The following is a 21,147-nucleotide window of genomic DNA, read 5'->3' as shown; positions in this document are numbered from 1 at the left end:
AAGCTATTTAAGTCTGCTCTGAAACTATCGAATCGTTATTTCATAATTTTATGCTGACACTATCCATAAAGTTGTATAATACCTCTAAATTAAGGGTTCTTATAACACAAAGTCAATCCTTGTCACACATATGCATAACAAAGTAAATGTCATCATTGATTACATACAGTTTTTTTTTTTTCAAGAAAACTTTTCTTTTCGTTATTCTTTGTAACATAAAGCATATAGATAGTGAAGAGCTTAGCGACTTGGTATTTTTAAAGACTACTTAGGATATATATAGGAACATTGTGAGCTGTTATGATGATAATGAATCTATTTTATGCATTGGATTTTTGACAGTCAGTCTGACATTTATGTATTGTGGAGATAGATGCTTTTTGATAATGGTTCTACATGGTCGCTTTTTAGATTTCTTACATACAGTGCACCGTGTGTGAGTCTGCCGAGGTTAAAATCGTTCATTTTTGGTTTTCGAAATCCAATCGAAATCTATTGTGGCAGTGTTCTAGCTATATATAACCACCAGCCACAATTCATGATATGCACCATTGCAATGTCTTCAAACAACTGATTGGTTGAAAGTGACGTATTGACTGATATTACATCACTCGCAACCAATCAGCAGTTGGGTCCGTGATGTAATGTCAGAAGACATTGTAATGGTGCATATCATGCATTGTGATTGACCTTTACGTGACCATCATTCGAATCTTTTGATGAGTTCAGAAATTTACGGATGATCCAATGCCACCGTAATCGGAAATTTTCCCGAAAAATGATTTTGGCAAATCTTATTGGTCTCGGCTTGAGGTTTATTTGACATACATCTGCAACTCTGTAGATAATAACAGGTATATGGAGCATGAGCACGTTTTTTTATAAGAACATCAAAAAGTTTTGAAGTCTTCGGATATTTTTAACTTTTTAAGTTTCAAGCCTAAAAATGTTCATAAATTGTTCTTATATTCAACATTATGTGACCATTTTTACCCATTTTCCAAAGAAAACGGGTGTTTTTGAGTACACAAAGCCTTGAAATGTTCTTAACTTGTTCTTAATATTTTTGCCATCGAAGCCTGATGTTCTCATGTAGTTTGTTCTTAAAAAAAAACGTGTACGAATGATGACCGACTAAAGTCTGTTCCAAAAAAATGACATAGCCTACATTTCAGACATTGCTCTAGATGGAGTAAAAGTATAATGGAAAGTGATGTCTCGTTGGAAAGATAATCTTAAGTGGGTGATTTTATAGCTTTAAATATCTTTTAAGTATTTTAAAAATGAAGATGAAAATGAGTTTTAAGCTTAAAAATGTTCTTAACATGTTCCTATTTTTGCCATTTTTTGAGTATTTTTGTCTCTTTTCTTAAGAGATTGGGTGTTTTAGAGTCCGCGAAGCCTTAAAGTGCTCTTAACTTGTTCTTAACATTTTGGCCATCGAAGCCTTATGTTCTTATATAGTTTGTTCTTATGAAAAAAACGTGTACCAGATCGGGGGATTTTCTAAGTTGAAAACTATCCTGTCACGCAGTCAGGCTAAAAATTATCAAAATTATAATCAATTTCAAATATATTTCTTATATTTTAGAAAATAAATTCATAGAAAAATCACCAAGAACGTCCAATTGATGTATCAAAATTTACCATCACACATAAAATTTTATCACTGGTTTACAAGTTCGCATGATCTACATTTTTTCTTCAATTTATTTTGGTAAGTTTTCATAAACATAACCTCTTGGATAGGACGACGGATTTTTTGAAAATTATCAAATGAAGAAAAAATTTTATATGACATGTTTTCAAATACTACAGAAGTTCGCTTGGTCAGCCTCACATACCCAAGATTTATATAATACTAACTAGGAGATTCCGTACAAGTGCAATATATTGAATTCACTGAAACTATACTCTAATATGTGACGGAGCCCGATGCTTAACCCTTCCACTAAAATGGTTGTTTACTATTAATAATGACGTAATTTTTAATACGGAGAAGCACCCAAATATGCCGGACATTCTTTTGCTACTAGATTTATTACTTGAATCCAAAATAAGTCGCAAATATCCGGTCTTTTTTCGGGTGGGGGGTTCTTTATAAAAGATTGTTTCATGAATATCATGAATTAAATCATATTCATGTTCAGGTCAAAAATACAAATTGATGAATTCCAATTGTATATAATTTTCCAGAAAAGTATTAAAAAGGTTTGGAATTAGAATATGTGCCTTGCTTTCCCTGGTTCGTGACTTTGTCAGTTTTAGATTTCAGCATGACGTTACTACATGCTAGAGAAGTCAATGTTACATTTATTTTCGAGGTTGATTTTAACTGTTTGATTACGTGCTAAAACTGACTTTCTCTCCTCTTTGAGTTGATTAGACAAAAAGAAATGTGACTTTTAGATGAAAAGAAGCTTATCTGTTTGGAAAGCCCACTAAAACTTTGTCTGTCAATTTCAAATTTTATTGAAATGACCTTTTGTATTGACCTCTTCCGATTTCGGCAAATAAAGATACACACGTTCAGACGTCCTGTTTCCTTTTTGATTTAATTGGATAGCTTTTTAAGTTTTTCTTAACTTGTTGAGACGGTTTCCCCGTATATCAATGATGAGCGACTGGTTTAGAAGTATTGCCAGGAAGAGAATATTAGCAGGTTCACTTTCTGTCATCTTATTGGGCTCTATATTACACCCCCTTCTCACAGGCCCACTGGCACCCCTTCCCACTGAAAAGAATGACCAAAATATCGTCCCCAGTGGAAAATTTTCCTCCAATTTTTGTCCTTACTGAAAATAATCAATTAAACCAATCTCGATGCAAAAGATGATGCTATTTTTCCTATCCCCACTGAACTTTCTGACTTAAAAACAAAAGAATCGAAATCTCCAGCCATAAAAAATATGGGAATATCAATCCCCATCGAGTTTCAGTTCGTTATTTTCATCCCCACTGGTTGACAAAATCCTACTGGGTCTGTGAAAAGGGGTGTTATATCATACACTAAAGTGATTGCGACATATCTGTGTCGTGTCTTCACATTTCTTTCGCAAAATTTGTAGAAAGAAGCTCGGTCACTCAGAACTAATTCAAAAGACATGGGAAATAAATTTGCTTAGAAATACTGATATTGATAATTATTTTTCTATCTGGAAGTTCCTGTCTAAAAGTAAACAATTTAATTTTCGATATACTGTATTTACTTTCAGTTGCTTTGCTTCCTTTCCTGCATTCTTTATAGACTTTATATAAGTGATAAAAATCAAATCGTGAGTTTCTATTTCCCACATACTGAAGCAATAAGATGTGTAAGCGGAAGCGAAAAATCGAGGTAGAAAAATGATTTCCTTTTTCAAATAAATTGATTTTTAAGACAAATGATGACGAAAATTATTTTGTCATAATTATAACACTGTGAGATTACCGGAAGTAAAATGCAAATATTTTTTTCTCTATCAGTTATAATTTTTTCTTTAGAAATTGTTTATCAATCATTAACATTAATTACTTAATACTTAATGAATTAAAAGGAAAAAATATAATATTAATTATGTAAATAAAAAATAATAGAAAAACAAAGAATAATAGAATATGATAAAAAATAACAATTAAGGAGAGTAATTAATGTAAATAAAAATGACAAATCTTGAATCATTTGGTTTGGTCAAACCTATCTTTTATTGTGACTGAACAAGGCGATTCAAGGTGTATTAGCAAGGAAATTATATTATATCTTCGGTATTAGTGACAGGGATCATCTCAAAGAAAAATTATGAGAATGGTAGGTATATATATCATATATTGAAAATAAACTTTGATTAACTAAAACTTAATTTTACGATAGCTGTACCACACACATGATCCAGAGGAATGTAAAGAGATGGAAAAACAGCTTTTCAGATTACTCAAAGTTCAACGATCACTTCTATTGTAAAAACGTTGATTAGGTCATTAAGTGAAAGTCCAGAAAAGACGGCTCGCCATACAAATCGGACGGTTTCTACATGATTTGACGATGAAAATGAAAATTTGTTTTTCCTTTTTTGCCGATTACTAGTTCAATTTTTAAGAATAAGGAGCAATATTTTTACCAATGTACAGCAAAAGAAATTCTTAACGCAATGATATTAAATAGACCTTTTCGCCTTTGCGTCCGCCATATTGAATTGTATGCAAAAATTATGGTTGCCGAATTGCCGTGGTGAAATTCCCTTAGAAAGTATGCAAAACATATGCAAAAAGAAAGTATTAAATAAAAACTTACATGCATAATTGGCACTATATTAAAGTGTAATCTTGTAGAAGAAAGATTAAATTTGCTTCTCTTGAAAACTAAAAACAATTATATTCACTCATCTCTTAGAACAAGCACTTCAAAAGACCATAACATTAGACAGAATCTCAAACTGAAAAATCACCCGCGAAGGTAAAAAACAATCCTTATTCGGCTGACGGCAAATTATTCTCCTGGGAATAGAGCCGCCAAATGATCAAATCAAAACATTGATAAAGTGTGACGTCATAATTACTGCTTTCAGTTTGCGTGTTTTGAAAGTTTGATGTGTGTACTCCGTCTTCGTGGAATTTCTTAATGGCATGAAAACAGAATATGCAATGTCTTTAAGAACAAATTCCTAAAAGGCTTTTGTTGTTCTGTAAATATTTCCTTTTGGATTAAGAAATTCCATCTTTTATTGTTCTAATGATTATAATATTTATTTATAAGATGCTTTGTTGTCTTTTTAATCTTTGTGTAAACTTGCATATGTTTTGCATACATTCCAACTAAATCCAACCACGGCATTTTCGTTCCTGTATTTTTGCATACAATTCAATATGGCGGACGCAAAGGCGAAAAGGTCTATTGGTTCTTGTAAAACTATCAGAAGTCGAGTAAAATCAAGATGAAGTTATAATTTTTCTCGAGCTCTAGCTTTCCATATTATGGTGCGGCCATGACGCGGTTATATCAGTAGAATCGCTAGGAAATTCTGAGCAAGAAGATATAGGTACCTTTTCGTATAGCAGAGGTGTAACCAAAATAGCCCTAAAAGTTTGCGCATAATCAGGCTTGAAACAAAAGAATTTTGTCACAGCACGCTAATTATGCAGATTTTTTATAGCGGCAACAAAAGAAACCTATTTACTCGACATAAACTCCCTTAAGGGCAAGAGACCTGGTATATGACGAGCCGTTTGTCCATTGTTTTCAAGAAGCTGTTTTTCCATCTCTATACATTCCTCTGCATGATCTAAGTTAGAGATCTCTGGTTTTAAGAGCTAAAGCGTGGGTGGCCGTCGGCGGCCGTTGATACGCATTCAAATCAGATAAGACACTGGTGTACCACGGAGGCATGCGTTTACATTTTTGCGCCGTGAAGTTTGACGGAGACGGCATGCAAAATCACGCCTCTTCTTTAGTGACATAGTACATGATGTATTTTTAACAATTTTCTGACACTCTTACACAAAATTGAGCTCAAAATAAAAACTTGCACAAAAAGGTTATCTGTTTCAATATTTCAAGACACTAACACAAAAAAATGGAGTCCTTCTATAGGATAGGCTTAATGGTGTCATTAGTTTTGACGTCATAACTCGCATAACATGACCAAGAGTGACGTTGTTTATGAATAGATTTTGTATAAGGGAAAAGTACTTTGTGTCATATCTTTTTTAAATGATGATAAACTATTTTTTCAAGAGTAGTTAGAGAGGGAAAGAGGACATATGTGTGTGTGTGTGTATTTGATAGAAGGACTAGCAGTTTATGATTCATATAGTTTCTATTTGACAAGAGAAAAATCAAAGGAGAGGAGAGAAAAAATGAGAAAAGATCTCTTAGAAAATTAAACATTTATCGAATCAATTTGAATGGACGCTTTTTTCGTATCGTTCTCCCTTTGATTTTGTCGGATTTTTCTACTAAAATCTGGTAAGTAGTTTCACCAAGTTGAGAACGCATCACAAAGCGAAACCGTAATTTTGATTTGTTTACATGGTGCTGTAATTTACAGACCGGAATTGAAACTTTAAATTTTCACTTCGTGCCGAGTCTTTTTTTTTCCCACGAAAGACAAAAATTCAAGAAGTCTGGGGTTGAAGTTGGCCAAAAATTCGATTTACGCATGCGTTGACTCCATCCTTTCAGAAACTTTTTTTATGATCATTCGTGTAGAAATATTATATGTATTGTCTTCTTGCTTGAAGAAGCCGGTAGCTTCGAGTAGTGTCAAGTAGCAAGCAACAAAAAAGGCTACTCGACGATGCAACTACCAACAAAATAAATTATTTTATTGTGTCTTTTTTTTCTTTTATGGTACTTGGCTTCTTTTAGCCTGGGCCTAAGCTCACCGGACAAGTCTGTGATGAAAACTCACACCAACAAGCTTTTATATTAATTCGATCATCAAACGTGAACCACCAAGACGTCAAGATTCCACCTACCAATATTTTATCCCACCACAGCGGCCATATGGCTGTATGTAAAGCTCATGGCCCACCATATAATACATCTGCAGCCTTGACACCTCAGTCAAACATCACAGATGATGATGGCCCAAGTTACAAGAAATATCGCTCATGTACCTCAACCAAGGAACCTTCTACTCCAACTTCCAGAGAACTCAAGACTCTTGAAGCTGACAGGCCCATTGGTTATGGTGCATTTGGTGTTGTCTGGTAAGTGAATTGCTATATGCTGTCTAACTTTGTCATTGAAAGATTTTATTTATACAATGTATGGCTGCTTATTTAAAATATATTTTTTCTTCCCCACCAATCAAATAACTTCAAACTGGGTTATTCAAAAAACAGGGCTGTAAAACAGCTATGGATGTCGGTCATGAGGAAAGAACCTCATAGAAAAGTTTCTTCGATCAATTACTTTGTATGGTTGAAACAGCCCATTCTACATGAGTTGAAAAAGTAGTTTTTCAAGACCTTTCCTATTGTTCAAGTTCACTCAGGCCTGTAAACTTCAAATTCAAAATTTCCAAGGCGAGAGAAGAAAATGTATGTATTTCCAAGGCAATTGAATTAAAAAACGCGAAAAAGAGTGGAATTTCCGATGCATTTTGCAAAAGTACATGAATTTTTATTGGAATTTCTGACCACCACTGGAAAAAAAAAAATATTTCTGAGGCTAGAAAAAATTAAAAAATGTAGTCCGATGGGGGGTAACAAAAATTTTCTGGAATGGCCCACTTTAAGACGAGGCCAATTTGATATGTTGTTTTACGGGCCAAGCTACCCAAAAAAGAGCCAAAAAAGATGGAAGGTCGGTCAGCAAAAAAATAAAAATAAAAGTAGAATTTTACCTATGAAATTTAAAACTACTGCATCTTGACAAAAAAGGGAAATAGAAAATTAAAAGGCACAAAAAGGTCAAATTCATGGCTAAAATGAAAAATTTAACATAAAATACTTACTAAATTGTTACCTGTGTTACTTATTCTCAAAACCTTGGAAAAACTATTGAAATTGACAAAAAAACAATTCACTCTATTAAGAATTAGTGAATACTGTAAGAAAACTGAAACAAGAAAAATAAAAAGCAAGAAGGTACGGTAAATACTGTTACACCGGTCAATACAGCACCACCCACTTAATGAGTGGTCCTTGTTGGTTGCTGGTATTTGATTTTGGAGTCTTTATTAGCAATGAAAATACTGAAGAAATTTTGGCTGGTGCAATTTGGTGTAATTTATTTTGGCAATTTAATAAAATTTCTAAATTTGGCAAGAATTAATTTTGAGACCCATTTTTGCTTAATATTTTAGAGGGAAAAAAAGGTTTTTTCGGGGAAATAGAGACTAAATTGAAAGAAAATTAGATTTTCTGAAATTTTAATTTGACGGAAAGAAATTTCTTCCCTTAAGTTAAAGATGTACTACCAAAATGATTTTTATTTTTATTTTTGGAATTTCAAAACAACTAATCAAATTGGTCCATCCTAATTAACTATAATTCTATCTATTTTTTTCACCATTTTTCCACAAGGGAAAGACAAGCCATAGCTGTCACTCTCCCCAGCATGTGAGACTCCAACGCACACAACATTAAATTCTCCTATTGTCTGTTCAGTCTATTGAGCCAAACTTTGGTTAGGAAAGGTGGCTTTGAGCTTATAACTTTTTTCAGGGTTTTTAATATCAAAATTGGAAAAAATTCTGTTTAATAAAGTTTAACATATTCACAAAAGCTAGTTGCGACACTGTTACTTTAAAGAATAGCTCAAAAACCAAATTTCCCTTGAGTTTGAATAAAAAACAGGAATTGGGCTCATTTACAGGACAGTGGAAGGCAACATACAAAATGAATCATTTGAACCTTATGCAAATAGGGAAAAGTGTATTCAATTTGATTTAGAACAGCATGTATAGAGTGCAATTGAATTGTTCCTGACCTTGGCGTTTTTTTGCAAGAAAATCCTGTAAATGGGACAATTTCATGTTTGAATTTAAATGTTTTTTGAACTCAAGAAAAAGTAGGTTTCAAAATTGAAAATCAGATTGGCCAAAAACCTTGGCTTCAATTTTTGAATTGGCATACATTTTTTTAAGAAGAAGAATCCTTGGCATTTTCTGAACAATTTTATAATGGCCCTTAGTGGTTTTGATTTTAACGTTATTTTTATATCTCTTATTATAATTTTTCATTTTTGTTATTTTAGGGCTGTTACTGACCCTCGAACTGGGAAAAGGATTGCTTTGAAAAAGATGCCAAATGTATTTCAGAATATTGTCTCAAGTAAAAGAGTTTATCGAGAACTAAGAATGTTATGCTTCTTTAAACATGAAAACGTAAGTTGTTGAAAATTTGTCCATCCTTTTTTGCAATTAGGAGAAGCATTGATTTTTCAAATATTTTAATAATTGAAAAACTTTATTTTGACTTAAAACAAGTTGTTTATCTTTTTATCTATATTTCAGTACAAAAAGATCCTAGGACCCATGTAAGAAATGAAATTGAACCCTCTCATGATTTTTCTTTTTTCAGGTTATCCAAGCACTTGACATTTTACAGCCAGACCCTGTAGATCACATGGATGAGCTGTATCTTTTTCAAATTTTTCACCTATAATTGTAAAAAGAAGAGAGAAAAAATCTTTTCCTCTTTCAATAATACTACCCACAGCTTGGGTGTGCTTTTTATCACAGGGTATTATGGTAATGTTAAAGGGCAAACACTTTCCCTCCTATAAAGGTTATGTGTGTGCTTATTGTTTTGAAAGCCACTGTCACAAACTGTGCATATCAGGCCCTATTATTGTTGAGATTAAACTGTAATTGAACATTGTCCACCCGGTTTCTGTCAATAATTACACATGAGGTGAAATGACAGTAATCAATCAAGTGGTCTTCAAATAATAGTTAACATTGTTAACTTCTTTCTCTTAACACCTGGGCTAGCTAATTAGAAAAAGTCATTAAAAGTTTTAATTATCATGAATGATAGTTGGAATTGAATGGCATCTTTTCGAATGTTATGATTTTTTCATGAAAGTGTTTTTCCTTAACTCAGACTTTTTATGCAGATATGTTGTTACAGAACTCATGCAAAGTGACTTACACAAAATTATAGTGTCACCTCAACCCTTATCCTCTGATCATGTGAAAGTTTTCTTGTATCAAATCCTGAGAGGTATTTCATTATATACATTTTATCTTTAGAATTGACATTTATTATTAAAACATTTTCTTTCAATGAAGCATGATTTGATTTTGAATGAAAGCCACATGGGTTTTCACAATATACAACTGTTTTCTATACATAAATATTACCTGTTTTTTATCTTTTTCTTTTGTTTATTGTTCACATTTCACAAGATGCATTCCTTGCATTTCCCTTATTAACTTATGGATTAAACTTATTTTTTAGGCTTGAAGTATCTACATTCTATTGGCATTCTTCACAGAGATATCAAGCCAGGAAATCTCCTTGTAAACAGCAATTGTTTATTGAAAATTTGTGATTTTGGTTTGGCACGAAGTGAAGAACCTGATAGAACGAAAGAAATGACACAAGAGGTACACATGCAATTTGATATTATTTAGATGAAATTTGAGTTGACATCGATACAACACATTGATGTTTCACATAATTTTGACTACTATATTAATTTTGACAACCTTTTTTATTCTTTAAAATTAGAATTCACGTAAAAATATTAGAATGCTGCAAGTCACTTAAAAAGATTTATTTTAGTAAATTTCTTTCTTGTATTGTAGGTTGTAACTCAATATTATCGATCACCAGAACTGCTTTCAGGGGCAACATATCATTCATATGGAGGTTTGTTCAATCCCTTGATCTTATCTTTTGTTGTTCTGCTTTGACACCACTCCTCTGTTGGATTTGTTGTTTAGTGTTAATTTTGATTTGAGAAATTAGTACAAATTCCTTTGTCTCAGGCATATCAGGGACTGCTTTTCCTCTTTTCGAGCAATTCTTTTACAACACTGAACTTTTACTTTATTAAAGTCTTTTTCACATGTACATAAATCTTACTTTAGACCTTACGGAAAATTGTTCTTAAGGTTGTCTTTTGGGAATTTCCCCGCCCTTACGTACAGTTTTTCTGAGGGTCTTAAGTGACTTTTCAAAGCAAACTAACCAAACTCTACTTAAGGCCTTAAAACACTACATAAGCTTAGGGAAATCCCCCGCTCTCTAAGGTCTTAAGTAAAGTTTTACGTGCATGTGAAAAAAGCTTAACAGACATGATTTTCATCTCCATGTTTTCTTTTTGTTTCAGTTGACATGTGGAGTGTAGGTTGCATATTTGCTGAACTACTGGGACGTAAAATTCTCTTTCAAGCTCAATCACCCATTCAACAGGTAATAAGCTTCACCAAATTTTCTCATATTATTTACTGTTTCAATTTGTTGAGCCAATTTTGGTATGTTAAGCTACGAATACATATACAGTTCACTCACTTGATTTTTACGGGGCAAAGAATTTTTTTTCAAATTAGAGAAAAATTCTAATTATGGAGAGCAGTTTTTTTCCAGCTGAAGAGACCAGTGTCTCTGTTCGAACTACAGAAAGATTGAAATAAAAGAGGTTTTAATTAGATTGACTGTATTTTGAAATTCTATTGTATTTAACTCTTTATTCAACTTTTTACTTTTGAATTTCAGCTGAATCAAGTGATTAAACTACTTGGTACACCACATCCAGAAGATATCAGAGAGTCTGGAGCAAGTGAAGGGGCATTTCAATATATTATGTCACAGCCCTACCAACCACCTGTCATGCACACACTACACAATCTATCACCAAGAGCTAACCACGAGGCAGTCCATTTACTATGCAGGATGCTTGTTTTCAATCCATATAAGAGAATTTCGGTAACAGATGCATTAACACATCCGTATCTTGACGAGGGCAGACTTCGTTATCATACCTGCATGTGCACTTGCTGTAAAACAACTCCCTCTGGTAGGGTGTATGTTGATGGTATGTTGCTTGATTTTGTTTGTTACTAATGTTCCCTTACTAGTCTAAGACTATTCCAGTCTTTTGCATATCCTCACTGCTCATTTTAATGACAATGCACAATGCAACAGGTACGACCAGGTACGACAGGTACAATGGCTGCTATACCAGATTTTCACAAAAAAAAACCCGAAATTTTCCTTTTCGTCAGTAAGGACATTATGTTGTATGTTCTCAAGAGATAACTTTTTAATTGTTTCTTTTTTAGCACTGGAACCTGCAAATACTCTACCTTATGACCTGAATTATGAAGAACATCTGTATACTGTACATCAAGTAAAGGAAGCAGTTAGTAATTTTATATCCAATTGGCATCGGCAGAAAGGAGTTGTACCATTGTGTTTAAATACAGCATCACCTGTTTATCATCAATTCCAGTCGTAAGTATAAACTTTCAAGCTTGAGGGAACTTAACCAAATTTTGGGTATGGTAATTGCTTCTTTTACATCTTTTATCACATTAGTTTTTATTATTGATTCATTATTGATACTTGGTCAACAGTGTGTGGACAACTTATTGTCTTTATCAAGATTCCTAAACCCTACATTTTAACTCGAATAGAAAATGGATTTAATGTGTTGAAAATTTTTTTACAGGTCAACAGTTGCTCCACAACCAGAATTGACAGACTCTCCACATCCATGGTGAAGTGGGCCTGAAATTCTTTCAATTTGGTGTAAATTCGAGAGAGGTGTCTCTATCCTTAGCGGTGCTGCTCAGCTGAAAACCATTGGTTTGTTTGAGCAGAAGGTTGCATGAAGCTGTACTTCATGAGCAATGGAAAGTTTTTTAAGCATTCCTGATAAGAAATCCGTTTTTAAGGAATACCAGACTACATAGTCCAAGAAAGTAATTTATTTTCATAAAAAGATAATGGTCATCTAATGATCAAATGAGAGAACCCCCCTCTCTCTAACCATCAATGCGTTGAACCCTCGAGCAGTAAAAGAAGACTTGACTGGGCAGAGACCAATGATACTCAACTACAACAAGATGTAAATATAATAAACAGAACAATATTTTTTATGATCACCATCCCCTCTTCTAAAAACATGAATTATAATGCAAGTTAGCATAACAATGCTTTCTTTTTCTGTACTATTTTTACCATAATGTCTCCCTCGTATATCAGAAAACGATCATGTTTAGTTTCATTTTTATCGTGTATTAAGAGATTTTTAGCCAAAAATATTCAAATTTAGAACAACCAGTTTTTTAATCGAGAATAACTCGGCATTGCTAGTTGACTGACTGCAAAAGCTCGGTTGTATTTAAAGAAGAATATGCTTATATTTAAAACATTCATTTCAAGAGGAAGAATAAAAGCATTTTTTTAACAATTTTTTTCCTTGCTTTGCAGCGGGAAAGTTTAATAAATTATAGTTGTAAAATATGAGAATTTACAGAAACTACTTTATTTTCATTAGTCAATGTAATTTGTTTTTTATAAATATTATAAATATTATCATAATTTTTTTCCTCCCTTTCTCAATAAAATGGCTTTAATCCTCCTTTTTCAAATTTTTCAGCCTTGAGATCTTTTTGGAGGTATTTTTCTTTGTCCTCTTTTTTGTATATACTTGAATGGGTATAGATGCTCTTTGTTTTCGTGTTGTGGCTTTTTCTAATTTTCTTAACTCTTTTTTTCAAATCTATTTTTTCTTTTCAATTTATATAATTTTTTTTTTTCATTTTTTAATCAATTAAGATGTCAGAATTTATCGTAAGGATTTTAGAGCAAAAACATTCCTTTAGGTCTACTTTTATACAATTCTTAACATTTAGTTGTATTTTGTGTTTGTTTTTTTAAATAAAGTAGTCACTTTTTTTTATTTTTCGATTATTTCGACAAAATTTGTTATTTCTCACTTTAACGAAAATTTTAAAACAAAATAAGTTTTCTAAGTTCAAGGGTCCAAGTTCTCTATTCTTTGCCACAGAAAGTCACGTGATCCACTATTAACCAATGGGATTCAATCATTTCGTGTGGCAAAGAATCGAGAAAGGAATAGTCACCCTTAAACAAATTGTTGAAACAAATCAACGTCATTATTCATCAAAAGACGTTACTTTTTCTAAATCATATTCTGGATGACGTCACTAAGTATGCACCACACCTTTCATTTTTATTTAGTTCTCGTGTTGAATTAGCCACGAAATTAGCTTCTTATTTTTTCAAATGACTAATATTGCAGGAGAACCTTACTAACTGTGTAAGCTGGTAGTGAAATTACTATTGTAAGCAGTTAAATGTAGAAAATTAGAATTTTTTTATCCCATAATTATATCGAAAACTTGTCAAATTGTATTTTCTACAAACCAATAAGTACTAATTATTTGTCATTCGTCATGTTTTTTTTGTTAATTATATCTCTATAATTACGTTTACCATTTTGTACAGATATTATTGTAAATTACCTTTTCCCCTATTTTTCACACGCCTCAGTGTTGTGGATACGAAATATTGTTTTGTTAAAAACCAACTAAAATCTCGTTGAAAAACGAGGAGAATAAAAAAAGTTTTAAAAACAAATTTGTTTTTTGTCCGTTTCTGCGTGCCAACCCTTCAACCATCGACCTTCTAAAGCTTGTTTTGAGTTTTTTATAAATTCTATATAAACGCTTTTTTTATAAGAATAGTGTACTTTGGATGAGGGTCAAGTATTCTTAGGAAATTGCCAAAATTGAGGGTGAAATATTCTGAACATATTGTTACTTTTTGGACCTACCTTGGAGGTCCTATAAATTAACCGACGTCCCTCCGTCCAGAGTCCGATTTTTGAGAAAAATTTTTCTGGCCGAAAATATGCCGGAAATCGCCGTTTTTCTGGATTTTCATTGGACTTTTTCCTTACAATTGGTTGTTTTTTCATTCAAAAACATTATTAATAGCAATGCCCATCTTCAAGCATGTTTCAATTTTCAATAAAATTGATTTTTGAAGCCGGAGCTATTTAAAAATCGCCGGAACAACCTATTTTTGCCGGAAAGACAGTATTTCTTGAATTTCTCGAGCTGTACTTTATATTTTTTTATGAAATTTTGCGCACTGATGCAATATGACAATACCTAAAATGTGACAGAGCCCGATTTTAGAAAAACATTTTCTTCCGGCCGAAAATGCCGGAAAAACAGGCTTTTTTACATTTTCTCGAATTTTCATCCAAAGTTTTTTCTGATTTTTTGCAGAAAGATGCGTATTCGCAATGCCCAAAACATGGCTGAGTTCAATTTTTGAGAATTTTTTTTTTTCGGTTTCACACAAAAACATTATTGATAACAATGCTCACCATCAAGCATGATTCAATTGTCAATAAAACTGATTTTTGCGACCAGAACTTTCTATTTATTTTTCCCCTACAACCCTTCCCTCTCCCCCCATCAACAATCAATGATGAATTTATTGCGTTATGCATTTTCGCTAAACGCTATATTTTTTGACTGATTTTTTTCTCCTCGCATTGCTCTCCAACTTTCATCATCAGGTAGGTCCATTCAGCATCTAGCTTGTTTAGACTTGACTTTTTTACAAACATGAGAAAAGATCAATTCGAGAGTTTTGAACTTTTAAATGAACATTTCGACCTAAATTACATTTCTGCTAAATTCAAGTCTAACAAAGGAAGCAGTTTTTTTTTCTCTTAACCAAATACAAAAAAACTGTATTCTTATCAAATTCTGTGAAACTCACCCTAGAGGTATTTTAAGCGTTATACCATAAGAAAATCAACTTCTTTATTTTTCACCAACGCTCGAAGTTTTCCTTTTTCATGATACGTAAACCACTCCTAAATGGCTTTTCGACAAGCATAAAACTACTGTTTGATTATAATCCTATCAAAAGTACTTTATCGGTATCTTTTGTCACTCTAGGGCAATGCATTAACTATGGGACTGTCAATTTTTAGGCTGCACCCACACGCATCCCTTCTGATATATGGGGATGTGAGAGTTAACCTAAAATTTTGGGTGGCATCCTATATAGGCAACCTCGTACTTTTCCACGCGCTTTTTCAAGCACTCCTTTTGGGAGGGGCTAAATTAATAGAATTTTCAAAAATTGGGAAGAAACAAATGCTAATCTTGACCAATAGCAATAAAAACTTTGAACACCGCTTTCAAAATGTAATCAAATCTTTGGGCATTAAAACCTGTTTGTTTATTAACATCGTAGAATAGGCCAAATTCCATAAGTTGTGCGACTGTATCGCATCTCGCTCAATCCAACCAATCAAAAAGTATCCTGCGATCCCTGGCGTCCAAGAGAAAGGAAAGTCAGTAACGCTATCGTTGGATTCGATAATGCAGAAATCGACATAATGTCGATTCAGTCGATCAATCTGATAGCCCTTGAAATCGCTGCTTCCCAAGGTGCGTCATCCTGGCTAACATTAATACCATTTAAAGATGAAAAAGAACTTCGTCCTCAACAAATGTGATATCAGCTTGGATTCCCAGGCTAGGCCCGAACATGTTCGGGCCTCTTTATTAATACTTTTTAAAAATGGCCGACGCGTGGCCCGCGCAGTTTCGGACCATGTTCGGGTCAGATTTTCGAAAACTTGCTACGATCGCGCGTGTAATTTCAGGACCCAACATTTATATTTTAAATTCCTTATTTTAGCAAACAAATTTAAAAATCTTCATCTTTATTCCTCAACAAATGTGAACTCGTGGATGCCATTCACATGCGTTACGGCTGGAAAATAAAACGTCTACCATCAAATGCGCCTGTTCAGCCAACTATTCCATCAATCACGCCGTTGTCTTGTCACTTTGGAGGGTGATTCAACGGCATATTAACACTCGTGATATCCTCGCTACCATAATGAATGAAGTTTGTCACGATGTGTCAAGAGCATCCGCCGGCAGATTTTTTTTAAATATCTGTTCTTTTTTTCCAGGAGAGTAAACATTATGGATAAATCCAGGAGAGACTTTCATCAAAAACCTAGGTAAAATCCAGGGGTCGCCTTAAACGGCCTTAAAGACATCTTTTCGATTCTTAAAATAGAGAGGAGGACCCGGTGGGGGGGGGGGTACTAGAGCAACATGGGTTATTGGGATGCTCCGCTGGTCAGGGTACCTTTTTTAACCTTCACGAGTCCCAGGTAGGGTCGCAAAAACACCAAAATAGAAAAATTAGTCCCTCGTAGGGTGTATTTTTGGAAAATTTGGGAAAAATTAGAACATTTGAGAAAATTTTGGAATTTCAGTCCCATTCAGGGTCACTTTTTTCGCAAATTTCGAGTCCCACGTAGGGTCCATTTTTCGAACCTCAGCGGAGCACCCCCGTCGGTCGACAAGGGTAGTACCCCCCCCTTGGGGAGGAGGAGCACATTTAAAGGAAAAACACATACCAAAATTTGAAAATTTGCTGATTTCAGCATTTTATCGCTAAAATTCGAATTCTTGCAATTTCTGCTGACGTCTTTAATTTTGGGAAATACTTTCAAAACTTTTTGAAACGTCTCAATGTACTTTATCACTGGTCCAAATTTTGTATTTATGACGTCATCAATCATGACGTCATAATCAGGTTTTCTTAACATATCTCTAATTATACTGAGAAAGAATTTAAGTTACATACCGAATACGGTATTCTACATCCAACAGAAGCAGCCACCGACCTAAAATTTGCAAATATCTGTTCTGATTTGCCAGCTGGAAGGATTTCCACGAAATTAAGAACAGTTCCTCGTTTTCCAGGCGAGAAATTTTTACTTCAGAACAGTTATATTTTTCCAGCTAGGAGGTAAAAAAACTTTCAGAACAGATACGAAATTACCAGGCGATTGATTTTACGCGAGTTAACTGTTCTTATTTACCAGGGCTGACAAAATCTTATAAGAACAGATCGCTAAATTCCAGCTTGACACTGAAGGACTTTTAAGAACAGAAACTTGATTTCCAGCTAACAGTTCGAACAGATCCACAATTTTCAGATGTTTTGTAGAACAGATGGAGAATTTTCAGCTGCCACTCCAGGCAACCACATTCAGGACTTTTTTTAAATTCCCTCAGAACAGATAGGAAATTCTTAGACACGTTATTTATAAATATAAGATATCAGACTATTTTTTCATAAGAACAGATCATATTTTTCCAGCTGGTCCCAATCTTCAGTAGAACAGATCATATTTTTCCAGCTGGTCCCAATCTTCAGTAGAACAGACCATATTTTTCCAGCTGATCCCAATCTTCAGTAGAACAGACCACTTTTTTCCAGCAGAGTTTTTTCTTTAGTTAGGTAAGAACAGACCGCCATATCCAGCTGGAACGTGCCTTCAGAACAGATATTTTGAAGTCCTCCTTCGGTGGATGCTTTCGATCCAAATACGCGTCCAAAAATGTATAGTTTGTTATGGTTTAGGGACTGGAACTGGGGCGGAAAAATTAATGCAATTCTGGAACCCCGGGGGGGGGTACTACCCTTGTCGACCGACGGGGGTGCTCCGCCGAGGTTCGAAAAATGGACCCTACGTGGGACTCGAAATTTGCGAAAAAAGTGACCCTGAATGGGACTGAAATTCCAAAATTTTCTCAAATTTTCTACTTTTTCCCCAAATTTTCCAAAAATAGGCACCCTACGAGGGAGTGATTTTTCTATTTTGGTGTTTTTGCGACCCTACCAGGGACTCGTGGAGGTTAAAAAAGGTACCCTGACCAGCGGAGCATCCCCGTAACCCATTTTGCCCTAGTACCCCCCCCCGGGTCTGGAACATACATTAAGTTACCCGAGAAAAAAGGGACCTCAACTCAAGAACAGATGTTTCATACTTCCTAGCCAGTGGCTCTGCTCTTGATGTGTCAATCGAGCCTCACTTAATTGAGCTCTCTAACGAACAATCTGGTGATCTTCAACGTTCGTCTATCACTGATAACATTTCAAAGAGCATTTTTTGATGTTGAGGTTTGCATACTTTTAGCTCCAAGCTACCGTTTAAAACCCATAGGCACTACATTCGCTTCCATAGAAAAGCAGAAAAAAGAGAGCTTATAACGAACGTATATTACAAATTGAAAGAAGGACTTTCTCTTCGCTGGTATTTGGTGCCACAGGACGAGGGGCAAATCAGCAAACTCTACTCAGTAGTGACCTTAGTGGGACTGAAATTTGATTTTCTGATTTTTCCGACTTTGGAAGTCCAAAAAAGGTACCCTTAAGGGCGGCACATACCGTACCCTCCATTTGCCTAAGTACCCCCCCCCCCCGGGGTTGGGGGGGGGGCAGGGGAAGGACGGGAAATCATCATCCCTACTTACTAACCTAACTCTCTCAAAATAAGGCCGCGCGGCCTCGCTTTCTAAAGTTAAGAAAGCTAGGTAAGTGCATTGATGTAGTCGGGTTCATCTATATTGTATTCTGAGATCCGTAGGATACTACGATATTTGTCCCAAATCACATCGAAGACATACTCGAGAACAGTGTTTAATTTCATCAAATTATTATTTCTTTTAGGGAAAGCAATCTAAAAATCTACACTTAACTAATTTTTCGAAGGAATTCACTGTTTTCTGTTCTTCAAACTGTTGTTTGTTAAAAAGCATATTATACATACTATTATCAAATCTCAGTGTATATTCAGTCTGAATTCGACTGGATGGTGGGAGGACAAAAAGGACAAAGAAAAATCAACTCAGGACGTCATTTTATTTAAAATGCCTGGAAATTGGTAAAAGTTTTAAAATGACTGTATTATGTTTCTATATTTTATATGATATTCTTTTGAAATACTGTATATTCCCCATTTCAGATCCACCTCAATTTTAATCAACTTCAGTCTTTTCATCATGTTTTTATTTTTTGTAGCTAGCTACATCCTAATCGTCATTTTTTCCTCAATTTTTTCTCGCCAGCTCAGATCAAGACTTCAATAAGTTTGTTCATTTTTAAATGCATCTCTTATATAATTTCCAAACCTTCCTTTAGAGGTTGGAATAACTGGTAACAGGAAGGTTTGGAATCAATAAACCAGAAACCTTTACAACCTTTTTTTGATTCAATTCAATTCAATTCAATTCAAAACCCAGTCTGGAAAGAAGAGAATATTTACGCCAGAGATTTCTTGGCGTAGCCTTTGTGTAAGCCTATGAAATCCAAAGTCTGCGCCGGAGATATCCGGCGTACATGCCTTACTTTCCAGATTGGTTCAAAACATATATTTACCCGAAGGAAGGGACACCAAGTTTAGAAGCCTAATTACAAATGGTGCAACCTAATAAAAAAATGAAAAGTTTTAAGTAAAATAAAATGAAATAATATAAAATATAACATAATAGAATAACACAGTAATAAAGTTTTAAAGTATCATATATATATCCTAAATAAATCTTTTTGTATTCACATTTTTTTTTTTTTCATGAAATATATACAGTTAAAAACAATAATAAGACTCTGATATGAAATTACTGTTGCCGAGGGGGTTCCTGAGGGGTGTATTTGTTGAGGTAAAATTTTTGAATATGTGATAATAAATCTAGTGGTTCAATGATTTGTAGATTTTTGTCATCAAGATGCTCTTGTAAATTATTCCATTGACGTGAAGCTAGCTGTGTGAGAGAGTGGAGGCCAAAGGTGGTTGTATTGACGTTCCTGACAAAGAGGAGGCTGATATGGTTGGCTCTAGTCCCAATGTCATGAGGAATTGTAGAAAAGGTAAAAGTAGAAAGACAGTCAGAAGGAAGGTATCTGTTCAGGTAGCGGTATATGAACATAATGTTGAGTGTTTCAACGAGATCAAAGAATTTTAAGATTTTAAGTTCATAGACCTTTTCGCCTTTCCATCCGCCATATTGAATTGTATGCAAAAATTATGGTGGCCGAATTGGCGTGGTGAAATTTCCTTAGAAAGTATGCAAAACATATGCAAAAAGAAAGTATTAATATAAAACTTACATGCATAATTGACATTATATTAAAGTGCAATCTTGTAGAAGAAAGATTAAATTTGCTTCTTTTGAAAACTAGAAATAATCAAATTCGCCCATCTCTTAGAACAAGCACTTCAAAAAACCATAACATTAGACATAAACTCAAACTGAAAAATCACCCGCGAAGGTAAAAAATAATCCTTATTCGGCTGACGGTAAATCATTCTCCTGGGAATAGAACCGAAACCGCAAACGATCAAATCAAAACATCGATCTGAACCCGCTGAATGTGACGTTAACGTCTATAATTACTGCTTTTCAGTTTGCGTGTTTTGAAAGTTGGTGTGTGTACTCCGTCTTCGTGGAATTTTTTAATGGCATGAAAACAGAATATGCAATGTCTTTAAGAACAAATTCCTAAAAGGCTTTTGTTGTTCGGTAAATATTTCTTTTTGGATTAAGAAATTCCATCTTTTATTGTTCTAATGATTATAAAATTTATTTATAAGATGCTTTGTTGTCTTTTTAATCTTTGTGTAAACTTGCATATGTTTTGCATATTTTCCAACTAAATCCAACCACGGCTTTTTCGTTCCTATATTTTTGCATACAATTCAAGATGGCGGATGGAAAGGCGAAAAGGTCTATTATAGGTGGGAGTGACAGAAGCCCTTGGTTCTTGGAAAGTCATAATCCTGATGGCAGTGTTTTGTAGGACTTGGATTCTGTGAGTGACAGTGTTATCACAGAGGCCCCAAGTTTG

At 34.1% G+C, this 21,147-nt stretch overlaps 1 protein-coding gene across 1 annotated transcript; it reads left to right on the top strand.

The window, feature by feature from the left end:
- Window positions 1-5,718: 5,718 nt before the first annotated feature.
- On the top strand, window positions 5,719-14,043 carry LOC136817682 (serine/threonine-protein kinase NLK-like). Its single transcript, XM_067074000.1, has 11 exons — window positions 5,719-5,941; window positions 6,344-6,687; window positions 8,681-8,810; window positions 9,007-9,062; window positions 9,545-9,651; window positions 9,889-10,037; window positions 10,239-10,302; window positions 10,766-10,848; window positions 11,152-11,470; window positions 11,718-11,889; window positions 12,107-14,043. The coding sequence occupies exons 2-11, from the start codon at window positions 6,482-6,484 to the stop codon at window positions 12,156-12,158; spliced, it is 1,338 nt and encodes a 445-aa protein (XP_066930101.1). The 5' UTR covers window positions 5,719-5,941; window positions 6,344-6,481; the 3' UTR covers window positions 12,159-14,043.
- Window positions 14,044-21,147: the final 7,104 nt, after the last annotated feature.

This window comes from Clytia hemisphaerica, unplaced genomic scaffold (assembly GCF_902728285.1).
Source record: "Clytia hemisphaerica strain Z4C2 unplaced genomic scaffold, Clytia hemisphaerica genome assembly, whole genome shotgun sequence".
Classification (NCBI taxonomy): domain Eukaryota; kingdom Metazoa; phylum Cnidaria; class Hydrozoa; order Leptothecata; family Clytiidae; genus Clytia; species Clytia hemisphaerica.
The sequence above is the reverse complement of the archived record's forward strand: the minus strand, read 5'-3'. Positions and strand labels throughout refer to the sequence as shown.

Excerpts from the sequence above, each read along its gene's own strand:
- LOC136817682 (XM_067074000.1), top strand. The coding sequence starts at position 6,482 with ATGGCTGTATGTAAAGCTCATGGCCCACCATATAATACATCTGCAGCC. Across the intron at positions 6,688-8,680 it reads GGTGCATTTGGTGTTGTCTG|GGCTGTTACTGACCCTCGAA; the intron begins GTAAGTGAATTG and ends TTGTTATTTTAG. Across the intron at positions 10,038-10,238 it reads CGAAAGAAATGACACAAGAG|GTTGTAACTCAATATTATCG; the intron begins GTACACATGCAA and ends CTTGTATTGTAG.